General features: G+C 35.2%; 1 protein-coding gene across 1 annotated transcript in view; it reads left to right on the top strand.

Moving 5' to 3' along the window:
- Nucleotides 1-14,092, top strand: part of VTA1 (vesicle trafficking 1) — a 65,983-nt gene that overhangs the window by 19,768 nt on the left and 32,123 nt on the right. Inside the window, exons 3-4 of the mRNA XM_024739412.1 lie at nucleotides 1,465-1,592; nucleotides 2,226-2,301. Of these exons, the coding sequence (XP_024595180.1) occupies nucleotides 1,465-1,592; nucleotides 2,226-2,301 (204 nt within the window). The remainder of the gene's footprint in view (nucleotides 1-1,464; nucleotides 1,593-2,225; nucleotides 2,302-14,092) is intronic.

Below are 14,092 nucleotides of genomic sequence, written 5' to 3'. Positions count from 1 at the left end.
GACCCAGAATCCTGTCATCTGCTACTATTAACCATCCAAGGTAGCCTGGTGGCACCACTGATGACAACTCAGCTGCCCTTGGAGCCTGTCTGGCCTTCTACTTCTAATACTGCTTCTGTGGATGCAGGAAGAATTTGAGTACTCTCCTTTTGGAGGGTGGGGTTAGGAGGTGGGAGGAAGAATGTATCTGACACATAGCAATACATTTGTACAATACAGTCTCTTACAGACATTTTATATAGAATATATCTCTTTATTAATTTTACAGCTTAACAATAATAGCTAAAATAACAATAGCTTATGGATAAGACAAAACTCAAACAGTCTTTATAATATGCAAAATGTAAAATCACATTTATAAAGAGACTTACCAGGAATTTATTATTATCTACATTAAATAACAAGTTCATTCCATGGTGAGAACATATCTGCTTGTGCTATAATGTTTATATTTATAGTTGGAACACTTCAAGTATATTATGTTTTTGCTGCCAGTTTTTTATGCTGAAGGTGAGATGAAATGACATGCTCCCACTAAATTTTTCTAGAAATAAATTGCCTCTGCAATTAAATCATTTCGCAGTGTGCATACAGTAAACCAGTGTTATATGTGGGGCTTTTTTTCTGTTTTTGTTCAGGATAAGCATGCTCAGAGGTCCTTAAATTCCAGTATTCAAACTCTTCTGGGCCTTAATTATGAGAATATGTACTTTGCTGATTTTATGAAAAATCCTCTCGCTTTTTCTAAATTTAATTTGTTATTTTATAATGTTCTTTGAAAAAAGCAATTTTTAAACAGTAGTGTGGTGCTCAGATCTAATATTCCAGGAGGTCATTTTACTCCAGTATGACAGTCTGAGTAAAATGTAGGAATTTAGTTTGTTGTTTTTAAAACACTTTAAATTATTGTATGTGTAGGAAAGGGATGTACTGACCGGAAATTTACATGGTTGTAAATTGTGTTGATTTGAGGTATATATTTGTGTAAATTTTTAAAACTTCCGTAATCCTATTCTAAGTTTGTTTTCTTATACCTTACTTAGAATTAGATCTCTAATGCAGTGTCCTCTGAGAGATACTTTTTTAGGATATAATGATCCTTCTCATTGTATTTTTCTATATTTGATAGAAGAAATTGAAATAGGAATAAATTAAAGATTTAAATTACGTATGGTTAGGAAAGAATTTCTTAATCCCATTTTTAGGATACTTGTTAGTACACTTGAAATATTTGTCTGATGCTTTACATAGATAGTTGGATGTTTTTTATTCTTGATTATTTTGATTATTGATTATTGATCTTGATTATTTTGATATTTAGAGCTAAATTAAACGTTCACGTTATCATGAGTGTCTTCCTTCAAAATTTTGTGAACATTGGATTTGATTATTGGGAATTTTTATACTTAAGTATACACTTCTGTGAGCCCAGAATCATAAGTTCTGTATCTCGTTTTATTTTAGCTTAAGAAACAGTTGGGTGATAATGAAGCTGTTACTCAAGAAATAGTTGGTTGTGCCCATTTGGAGAATTATGCTTTGAAAATGTTTTTGTATGCAGATAATGAAGATCGTGCTGGGCGATTTCACAAGTAAGTAAAGATAGATAAAATTAAATTTAGTTACTGTATAACCAGAATTTATCCAGTTTTCTCTTTATTACTCTCAGACTTCCTGATTAACGATTTAGATTTTTTTTTTTGAATCTCAGAATGAGTTTGAGTTACAAGAGTGATCCTGGCTTTTTAGAGAAAATGGCTAAACGAAGAATACCCAGGGCAGATTCATTTTCTTCGTAAATATACCCTAACTAGCCATTTAGTAAGATCTGTGTTGATTTTAGCCAAAAACAGCCTGGTCCAATGATACTGATTTTTAAAATTCCCACCCCTACCGATTCAAATGATTTGTCATTATTATAATAAGACTTAAATACAAAGAAATACACATGGCTTGATATGGATTCAGATAGTACTGTCATTACATTTTCTAAAATCAGACGCATACTATGAAACCTTGTTGTAGCATAATACCTGTTATATGTGTTGTAACTTCCTCCTAATAACAGATTACAGAAGGAGCTCCATTGTATTCTTGAAATCTGATTTTATTTAAAACAATTTCAGAGTGCTTTTATAAACATTGGAAGCTTTTGTCTTGTAGCTACAAGACTAATTCTTACATTTTTTCATTTGAATTAGATGAACTTTTCTTTTCTCTTCCAGAAACATGATCAAGTCCTTCTATACTGCAAGTCTTTTAATAGATGTCATAACAGTGTTTGGAGAACTCACTGATGAAGTGAGTGTACATTCTTTATTGTCTTATTAGCTAGAGATCAGTATTGTTGCTTTTTATTAGTTTTATTATTGCATTGTTTAGTTAGAGCAGCATGTTCATCAGAAATGTAGTATAAGCGAAACGTGTAATTTTAAATTGTCTACTAGCCACATTTTAAAAGGGAAAACAAAAGATGGAATTATTTTTAATGATAAATGTTATTTTTTGTAGTAAGTTCTTTAAATCCAGCATGTATTTTATACTTTAGTGAGTACATAGCTACTGTATTGGTCTCTGAACCCCAGGTTCAGAGTTTGATTTTATTAAGTGTTTAAATATTACTGATCCTGGATGCTGTTAAATTTCTGTACTGTTATTTGGTAAACATTACTGGAGGCAGAGACTTTTTAGTACTGCTTTTTTCCTATTTTGTTTCTAGCCAGAAATATTATTGTTAAAGATTTGTCTCTATTGTAAAATACATATAGAACTTGATATTTTACAAGATACTTCCTATCCATTTTATCAGTTTGTTTCTCATAACCACTCTAAGATAAGTAGAGCACATATTCATTTTATATATGAGCAAACTGAGGCTAAGTGACAAACTTGTTGTCGTGAGTTCAGTGTTGTTTTCACTGTAGCAGGCTTTACCATTGACATGGAAATTTTGTTTTCTGAGAGGGGAGATGTTAATCTAGAAAGAGAACAAAAGAGAGAGAGAGAGGAAGGAAGGGAGGGAGGGAAGGAGGGAGGGAGGAAGGGAGGAGAAAAGAGAGTTACAAATGAGACTGATAGAGGCATGTCATATTAGTGATTTGAGATCTGTGAAGAACATTGCTTTCTATGAAACGATTTTTTCAAAATGGTGAGCAGCTCAGTGTATCATTCCAAACAAAACAAAGTACAATCTGTCTATGCGATATTTTACATGTTCGTAAAACAGTACATCAAAACTGTGCAATAAATGCTTTGTTTATATGTAAAATGTAGTTAAGCTCGAGGCCTGATGATCATAAGCTGAGTTTTTGAGTTGGCAGAGATGTGCAGGACATTTCAAAGTTGTGCCAAATGAGGGACACGTTTTTATTGTGTGTGACTGTCCCTTTTCTTTCAAAACATCAAGCATCCTGTCTCTTGCCCACACAGCATTCCCCAGTCAGATGACTAGAAACCACCAACAGATATTTCCAGACACCCGCAAGGGTATGGGGCAATGCCCATTGAGAGCCACTGCTGTTAACTTTTCTTGAAATAGAGAAACATCAGAGAAAACTGAGGCCTGGAGTGTGAAAACCACAAATGCTTCTCACTTTTTTGCATTTTAGAGGCCCTGTGGATCCACTGTTTAGCTCCCTTTCTACTCCTGTCTCCTGTTACTACTGATCTGGATTTTTTTTCCTGTTTTACTAGTATGGGGCTCTATACTAAACAGGGCATACAGAGGACATAGAGGTGATTTAAGCATGATATTATGGAAAGCTGTAGATAGGTAGTAGGGTTTTGGTGAGTACCAGGTGGCTGAAGGAGAATAATGAGACCAGATTCGAAAAGTAAGTCATAAGCCAGATCAGACAGATGATGAAAGGCCTGGCATCTTCAATTAGGGGATTTATATTTATTATATTTATTGAATAAAGAATTCTACTTTGGGGTGCTTGGTATGATAAGACTCTATAGAATGAACTGGGGTAGGAAAGAACTACAAGTCATTTGGCAAAAGAACTAGTTAATGATTACTGTGGAACTTCGTACAAAGTGGGTTGTCGTTGACCTGAGGAGAAATAATATGTTTAGACTTAAATTTTAAAGTGTGAGGTGCAGGTGTAGCATACAAAAATAAATCACCACAAGACTCTTGGAAATAAAAAGACAAGAAATATGCAAAATAGAGATGAAAGTTCAGTTAGGAGATTAGACAAACCCTCAGGTAAGAAGATAGTTTTGAAAGAGAGAGAAAATGGTCAGGTAAACATCCTGATAAACACCTGTATTTAAAAGGCTAGAGGAAGAAGTGAATAAAGAAACACAATTAGAGAAGTGGATAGAAATGTAAGATATCAGAAGAGAAGGTCTTGGTAAAGCACAGTAGCAGATCAGTTTGCCAGATACTTCTGAGATGGCTTTTCTTGCCTCTCCTACTTCTTACTTAGAGGAGCTGCTTTTGCCCATGTATCTCGGAAGCAAGCACACAGTTCTTTGAAGTTATAACTGCTAACAGTGGGGAACCCAGATAAAAGGTAAAGTAATAGATACAGGAAAAAGAACAAAATGTCCAGAAGTCTTAAGTGAGTAATGTAGGTTTTGTTTTGTTTTTGTTTTACTTAAGGGACACATAAATACCTCCACACATAATTAGCATGTAATTCATCTGCATTTCAGAAGGAAAAAAATTCTAAGTTTACATACAGGTATCCTTAACAAAGAACAGCTTTCTTAGTTATTTGAATATAGTAGCTAAGGCAGGGACTCTTAATGGGACAAATGAGAGGGCTTCAAAAGGAGCTGGGGGAGAGATGTTTAGATACTGAGGATACTAAAGACTACATGTAGCCCAAGAGTGAAAGGGACATTTTTCCAAAATGTTTACACTCTTTTCTTTCCCTGTCTAATCACCCAACCTGCTACCTAAGTTTTTCTGCCTTGCATTGGCATTAAAGTAGGAAATAACATCTGTGTTGGTGGTTAAAGGATCCAGAGAGCAGGAGGGGTCTGAAATGGTATGGAAAAAAGAAATTAGGCATTGTAAGGCCAGCATGGAAAGGACGTCCCTATAATTATTTGATTGGGCTGAGGTTTATTCTTTGGACCTTTATGTAAATCCTGCATTTTAAATTAGAAAATGTATGTACACACATTTAGTATGTAATTATATGTGGGTGCTCTTCATTAACTTACATATGCTTGTTATAACATGCAGAGTTTATAACATCCAGTGAAAGTTGTATATATCAAAAGTTATGGGCTTCCCTGGTGGCACAGTGGTTGAGAGTACGCCTGCCAATGCAGGGGACACTCCGAACAGGGAGAGGCCCCCGTTCCCAAAAAAAAAAAAAAAAAAAAAGTTATAATTTGTTTGGCATACAATACTGACATTTCTCATATCCATTATTATACAGTGATCTTATCCTTATATGACTAGTGAACTGGTTTTTGGCCATGAACTAAGGTTGACTAAATAAAGGCAGCTGACAAGGAAAGTGAAATACTGGCAAGACTGTTCATACAGCAATAACATAATCCCCCAGCCAGCCAGTTTGATCAGCCTAGTTACAAATTCTATTTTCCCTTACTTTTAATGTTGATTTTTGTTCCATCATTTTCCATTTCTAGAAGTGGCATATTCATCATTATCACTGAGATACAAGTTTTTCAAAATAATGATTTAAAATGTCATAACTTTAAATAATGCTCCACTTGAGTGGAATAGGGAGGAATGCACTCTAGCTGTGACTTTCGCAGCTCCTACCAAAACAGATAAGCAGAGTATCATCGTCATCAACCCTCTCTGGTAGGTCCTCATTGTTGTCTGAGGAAATCTAAGGCTTGTATTTATTTACTTGTGATTTAAGCACTCTATGCCTAAAATAAGACACAAACTAGCAGAACATTTCTTATTTCACAATAACTATTAAAAATATGACATGTTTTAAAAGCTGGGTATAACGGGTTGCTCAAAGCATTGTGACTCATTCCTCCTTTCCACTTTCACTTTAGTTTCATCTTATACTTTGAAAACACTAGCAGAGACAAAGACAGGAAACAGAAAGGTGGGAAAAGAATAAGTTTAAGATTTCAGGTAGGCAGATTTTGTTTTTTGCTTTTGTTTTTTTGTGTGTGTGTTACACGGGCCTCTCACTGTTGTGGCCTCTCCCGTTGCGGAGCACTGGCTCCAAACGCGCAGGCTCAGCGGCCATGGCTCATGGGCCAAGCTGCTCCGCGGTATGTGGGATCGTCCCGGACCGGGGCACGAACCCGTGTCCCCCTGCATCGGCAGGCAGACTCTCAACACTGCGCCACCAGGGAAGCCCTTTATTTGTGTATTTTAAAATTATCTTTTAATTTTATCATCTTTATAATCAAGATAATGGGGTTTTTTAAATTATATTTTTTAAAGTTTAAAAAATGGTATGGTTTTTTCCTGTCAGTTGTGAAAATTTATTTAAAAGAATAGCAACAGTGGTTGTCAGAGCCAAGCCAAAACTCCAAGCCAAGAGGTCATTTTACCTCTCATGACTTGGTTTTTCTTCTGTAAAATGGGAAGCCTGGTCAAGCAGATCTCTGAGATCCTTTGCAGCTCTACCAGTCTATGATTATATGTTCCAAACATGCAAGAAGAGATAGGAAAAGGAGAATAAAAAGCAAAGAGGAAAAAGCAGACAAAAAAAGAAAATGAGAGAAGCAAAAATAGTTTTAGATTAGAAGCTCCAAAAGGAGGGATGAAAAATTACCCATTTAAGTTATATAAATGATAATGAAAAGTAGAGCCACCAGAAATTATGACAGCAGAGAACTAATTTCTAGTTAGTTAGAAGGAAGGAGAAGAAACATGACATGGCAATGTAGAGGTTGTCAGTGTAGGGAGGGAGCAAGACGAACATCTGGGGCCTTCTTATGGCGTTTGTACGTAAAGATGTTGAGTCTTCTAATTTAATTCCTTTTATTTAACATTCCAGCCTTTTTTTTTTAAAGGTCGTTGGTTCACAAGCTACACTACTGCAGTTTACCTAATTAGTTTTCCTATTTTAGGCTCTTTTACCCTGGAACCTATTCTCCTCTGTCATTGTTTTATTGAAGAGCCTAAGAGGGACTTTTCCTTTCCTGGCATTGCAAGTCCAGACTCCTTCCTATGCTACTTCTTACCAGTCCCATTGTATGTTTGTCAGACCATTCTGCTTACCTCCCGCACTCAGCTTTCACTGTTGTAAACATTAGTTTTTTAGCCTGCTTTGTCTAAGTGTTACCTGCTCTTCGAGTCGTAGCTCCATTATTCTAGCCCTTATATGCATTCCTCCATTCTCTCAACTCATTTAGGATCTTAACTTTATGAATGTTACACTATAAATGTGTTGACTTAAGATTTTTGTTTTTTTTAAATTATCTTTTTGGCTGCATTGGGTCTTTGTTGCTGCACACGGGCTTTCTCTAGTTGTGGCGAGCGGGGGCTACTCGTCATTGCTGTGCGTGGACTTCTCATTGCATTGGCTTCTCTTGTTGTGGAACATGGGCTCTAGGCACGCAGTCTTCAGTAGTTGCAGCGCGCATGCTCTAGGGCACAGGCTCAGTAGTTGTGGCACACGGGCTTAGTTGCTCCACGCCATGTGGGATCTTCCCAGACTGGGGATTGAACCTGTGTCTCCTTCATTGGCAGGCAGATTCTTTTTTTTTTTTTACATCTTTATTGGAGTATAATTGCTTTACAATGGTGTGTTACTTTCTGCTTTATAACAAAGTGAATCAGTTATACATATATGTATGTTCCCATATCTCTTCCCTCTTGCGTCTCCCTCCCACCCTCCCTATCCCACCCCTCTAGGTGGTCACAAAACACTGAGCTGATCTCCCTGTGCTATGCGACTGCTTCCCACTAGCTATCTATTTTACGTTTGGTAGTGTATATATGTCCATGCCACTCTCTCACTTTGTCACAGCTTACCCTTCCCCCTCCCCATATCCTCAGGTCCATTCTCTAGTAGGTCTGTGTCTTTATTCCTGTCTTACCCCTAGGTTCTTGATGACCTTTTTTTTTTTCTTTCCTTAGATTCCATATATATGTGTTAGCATACGGTATTTGTCTTTCTCTTTCTGACTTACTTCACTCTGTATGACAGGCTCTAGGTCCATCCACCTCATTACAAATAGCTCAATTTCGTTTCTTTTTATGGCTGAGTAATACTCCATTGTATATATGTGCCACATCTTCTTTATCCATTCATCCAATGATGGACACTTAGGTTGTGTCCATCTCCTGGCTATTGTAAATAGAGCTGCAATGAACATTTTGGTACATGACTCTTTTTGAATGATGGTTTTCTCAGGGTGGCAGGCAGATTCTTAACCACTGCACCACCAGGGAAGTCCCTGACTTAAGTTTTATATATCGTATTTTGGAGTAAATTATACTGCAAGTCCTCAAAGGGGAGACTGTCTCATTCTACTCTTACATCTTCTCTGGCAGTAGCTGTAAATTTGCACATTGGGTAAAATCTCAGAGTAAAAACAGTAGCTATTTAGTAGCTATTTAGCTATAGAAATTTCAAAGGTTGCTATAGTTTAGCTTTTCATTTTTCAATCTATAGTTGAAGATGATGTTCAGACTTGTTTACATGGAACTTCTTTCATAACTCATCTAAAATGTAATAGATCTCATTTTTCTTGGTCTATTTCCTGACATTTTTTCCTTTTAATTTCATGTCATTTTTCATAGTTTGCAGTATTCACAAAAATTTTTAAAGTCTGTATTTTCTTTAATCTTCAACTTAAAATAAAATACTTTGTTGCTATTCTGTTTCTGAACACTCCTATCTGTTTAGTTATATGTATTTAACTCTTTTAACTGTGCTTTATATATACCATTCCATCTCAGAATTTGATTAAATTTGTTGTCATTGTAAACTTCTACCATTCCAGTTATAACTGTCTTGGAATCAGTGTCCCAGTTTTAGGTATAGAGTCACCAAAAGTATATATTAAAATTTTTAATTTTAAAGCAGGTGATGTTCAAAATACAAATGTTATTTTTCTACTTTCAACATCTTGTGTTAACTACTTCTGGCCAGTATTGATAGGCTTTCTTTTATCATATTTTAGATTTATTTCACTTCTAGCAATGTTTGAGGAGCAGATACCACTTTGCCTTTATCTGTTGAGTTTCTGCTAGTTTGGGGGAATCAAATGAATATGGTATGTTTTCCTGCCCTCACAAGGTTTGTGTTCCAACTTGGAAAGGGAAGCAGAATAACTGAGTATGATGATACATGGTGTACTAATGACAAAATACAGTGACGCGATCCAATCCTACCATTTGCCTGGCACTGTGCTTAGACACTTTAGATATATCTTGTTTCACTTTCACAACCCTGAATTACAGTGAGAAAACAGAATCAGAAAATAAAAGTTCCTTGTCCCCAGGTGCTATGGCCCAGAACAGTATTAACAAACTCTGTGTGATAAAGGTCTGGCGTTTTTTTCTTCTTAATTTCCATTCTGTTGCAAGCTGATTGTTTTGTAAAATATAAATAATGATTAACTAGAAAAATAAAACCTTAAAAAGACATATAAAATACAAGCCTAATTTGCTATAAGTTTCCTAAATGCTCTCAATTTCTGTATTGTCTTGTCACAAAAGTGGTAAACAGTTTGCAGGCCAGCTCTGGTTCTGGGACCATATTTTGATTGGCACTGATCTACATCCCTCTATGGGAGCTCCCAGAGAATCCTGTTTGTATCTCAATCATGGACTCTCCCTACTCGAAAAACAGGGCTGCAACATAACTGGAATAATAATATACATGAATAGCTGTCTGCAAAGGAGGTAGTCTATTTAAGGTATTCATTTGCACTGTAAGGTTCAGAATTAAGCAACATCTTCTTGCTAGCCTAGAAAACCATGGTAGATCAGGAGAAATTCATCTACTTACAAAACTGTGTTTTGTACATACACCATACCTTAAGTTTTCATGCTCTCACTGTACACTGAAGGTCTCATTCTTAGTAATTGTAATAATAAATAGAAACATATGAGGGTAGTATTGTCTCTCTTATTAGAGTAGGAATTTCATGTATCTTGTATTCACTTCTGTGTAATAATTGCCAAGAACAGTGTCTTGTACATGATCTTCAGATAGTTGTAAATGAATGAAGTGTTTTTGCATACAATGTTAGTATAATGTGGTTCAGAATACTGCAGGCATCGGCCTCAAAATCCTATATGCCACTTCATAACTGTGACTTTGGGTAAGTTATTTGACTTATGTAAGCCTGTTCCCACATCTGTAAGATGAAGAAAATTGTAACACCTACTTCTTCAAGGTGTCTTGGATTTTAAATGAGAAAATACATGTAAAGCCTTTAACAAAGTACCTAGCATATAGTAAACGTTAAAAAACATTAATTTTGCTTTTATTAGTTGATGGATAATGTTCTAATATCCTGTATTTAGAGAGGACATCCACGTAAAATACATGAAAATTTTAATGGAAACTATCCTCATCTACTCAATCTTATATATTAAGATAAATTTATTCAGAAATAGGCGTATTGTGTATTATTACTACTATATTTGGAGGTCTAGCATGTACAATTGGAGTCCCAAAAAAGAGACTAGAAAGAAAATGTTGAAGAAATAATGACCATAGATTTTCTAAATTGAGTGAAAAAAATAGTTATGGAGCCAAGAAGCTCAGTGAACCTCAAGTAAAATAAATACAAAGAAACCATACCTGAGAGCATTTACTGGTTGTGATAGTCCAACCAGTAAAGTTCAGTGATGGAAGAGGAAATCTTGAAGGAGCTGTCTTGGGAAACGACACATTACATACAAGGTAACAATGCTTTGAAGGATGGATGGCTTCTCATTTTTTAAAAAAGTTGTGGCAAGAAGATAATGAAATTGGCATATTTAAAGTACTGAAAGAAAAAGCAAACAAGCAAAAGAACCTGACAGCTCAGACTTCTATGTAGAGCAAAGCTACCCTTCAAATAATGAAGGTAAAATAAAAGACATTTTTAGATAAATTAGTTCATTACTAGCAGATCTGCACTAAAGATCTAAAGAACTAAAGAACAGCAGAAAGGAGGTTTTTCAGGCTGAAAGAAAATGATACCAGATGACAACTTGGATTTATAGGAAGGAATAAAGTACACTGATACAGTGTATAAGTAAGTACATTAAAAACTATATATTTACTCTTTTATTCGTTTCTTTAAGAATATATATATGCCATTTAACTAAAACTTACTGTAACTATACATATATATTTGGTAACCCTCCCTCTAAAAAAAAAGGCAGGGAAAAGGAACAGAGGGAAACAGAAGCAGATAGGACTAATATAAAACAAATAGCAAATTTTAGGCCTGCATACAGCTGTATCAGTACATACTATAAATGTAAATGGAGTAACACTCCAATTTAAAAGTAGAAAGCAAGTCCTAACTGTATACTATTTAGAAGGGACATCCTTTAAATACAGAGACACAGATATTTTGAAACTGAAAGGATGAAAAAATATTCAACGGAAATACTAAGTTAGCAAAATCTGAGATGGCCATATTAATCTTAGATAAAGTGAACTTTAAGATGATGTTTTACCAGAGGTAAAATGGGACATTTTGTTATCAAGAAGATATTACAGTTCATTAAGAAGGTACCACAGTTATAAATGTCTGTGTACCTAATAGCAGTTTTAAACTTTATGAAACAAAACGTGATAAAAATAAAAGAAAATACAGGAAAAAAATCATAATAGTGGTTGGAGATGTTAACATCCCCCTCTCAGTCATGGTAGGATAAGTAGTTTAAAAGCAGTAAAATTATCTAAAATGAATAAAGGCTGCCACATCAAATACTGGCTAGAATGTGTGAAAACAAGAGCTTTCGTACATCGCTTGGTGAAAATGTTAGATGTCATAACCAGTTTGGGAAGAGATTTGGCAGATTTTTATAAAGTTAAACATACAGCTACCTTTTTACCCAGCAATTCCTTGGTGTTTATCCAAGAGAAATGAAAACATATGTCCAGAAAAGACTTGTTCAGGAGTGTTCATAGGAACTTTATTCATGATATCCCAAAGCTGTGTAAACAACCTAGATGTCCACCAGCAGAGGAACTGATAAATAAATTGTGCTGTTACTAAGGTATAAAAAGAGGCTACTGATATACCCTAAAACATGGATCAATTTTGTAGACATTATGTTGAGCAAAAAAAGACCCAAAAGAATACACACTGTATGATTCCCTTCATATAAAGTACTACAATAGACAGCTTGATTCTAGTGAAGAAAATTAGCAGTTTTTTGGTGTATGGAAAGGGGAAATTGATCCGGAAAGGGATATAAAGGAGCTTCCTGGGGAGCTAGAAATGTTGTATTTTGATAGGAGTATGTTTTACACAGGTAGATCTTTTTGTCAAAACTCAAACTATACACTTAAGATTTATACATCTCAAGGTATATCAGTTTCACTGCAAAAAAAGTTAAATATTGAACTATTGTTTGTAGGTTTGTTTTTTCTTGATGATATTGAGTTGGCAATTCTAAAACTGCTTACTCTATATTCGAGGATTGTGCAAATGAGTAAATATATTGAGGAAGCCAGATTTCTCACTTCTGGGGAAAGAAGTTACAGCGGCGGGTGGGAGAAGACTATATTGTATTATATTGTTGGATTGGCGTTGGAGATGTCCATATTAACTCATGCTTTTAAATATACAAATAAGGCAAAATATATTTCTATAAACAGTATGTATGTATACTATAAATGTGTGCATATACAGTATATGCATGTATTTGTATATACAGCATATATACATAGGTGTGTGTACACATGCACATAAAACATAGTTCCTATATCTCTGTACTGAAAGAACCTAGAAGCAATGATGCATCAATAACAGTGAGCACCTCTAGTGCCTGATTTTGGGTTCTAAATACCCTTCATCTATAAAAGGAACCAGGACTCTTATAGAAAGGACTGAATCTGGGGCTGGGTAAGGGAAAGTACTAAATGAAGCTGGATCTTCTTACTGTGCCAGAAAGTAAAGAAATGGTTCACATAATCACAGGAACGTGTCAGAAGGATCCAGAAGCCAACTTGAAAGGGTTCCCACTGTCGGCGTCAGGGACAATTTGACTATCGAAATATGAATGATATTAATAGGTAATGCATTGAATAAAATAAGAATTCATTCGTCCCTACTGAAACATACAATGGAATAAATAAATGAATGAATAAATAATTAATGGAAGGACGGAGAAAGCTCCTTACAGTAGCGTTCTAACTAATAAATAGAGAAATGACAATGAAGTTAGAAATCATTAATGGGATTTAAAACTAGTGGGTAGAAAATTTGGTGACGAGCAGGATATTTACATTAGTCTCTAAATGTCTCCCCTCTGATTGCTTATTAATTTTAAAGGGGGAAAATAGTAAGCCAGTAATGGAAAAACCTGTCTGACACCACTTTAACCAAGTCGTCAAACCTAACACATTCAATATTGGGACCAGCTGATATTATGTGGCTCCTAATAAGATGAAGTGAGAAAGGCAAATATCACTTCAGTGCAAATCCTGTGGAAAATGCATAATCTGAACCTAATCATGAGGAAACATCAGACAAATCCAAACTGAAATGTCAAGGTCAAGAAACACTAACAAAGGCTGTTCCAGATTAAGGGCTAAAAAGATAATGACAGCTAAATAATATATGCTTTTTAAGTTAAATAGACCCAGGGGAGGAACTACCAAGGACATCATTGGGCCAATTGACAGAATTTATTGGGACTGTGGATCAAACGGTATTCTTGTGTAAGTGTTAAATTTCCTGATTTTAATAACCATTGTGTGTGAGATTGTCCTTGATCTTAGAAAATGATTAATGAAAGGGTAAGGGGGCAGAGTGACTTCCAACTTACTCTTAATTGGTACAGAAAAAAATGCAGTAAACATTTTGCATATTAATATGTGCATAGTAAGTCCATGCATATATGAGTAGATTGATAATACAAAATGTAAGCAATTGGGTGATCTGAGTGAAAGATATCGTGTACTAGTTTTAAAACTTTTCTCCAAGCTTGATGAAATTATATAAAGTT

The sequence above is a fragment of the Neophocaena asiaeorientalis genome, unplaced genomic scaffold, assembly GCF_003031525.2.
Source record: "Neophocaena asiaeorientalis asiaeorientalis breed wild unplaced genomic scaffold, Neophocaena_asiaeorientalis_V1.1 scaffold162, whole genome shotgun sequence".
NCBI lineage: Eukaryota > Metazoa > Chordata > Mammalia > Artiodactyla > Phocoenidae > Neophocaena > Neophocaena asiaeorientalis.
Note: the sequence above shows the minus strand (reverse complement) of the source record. Positions and strands in the feature narration are given on the sequence as shown.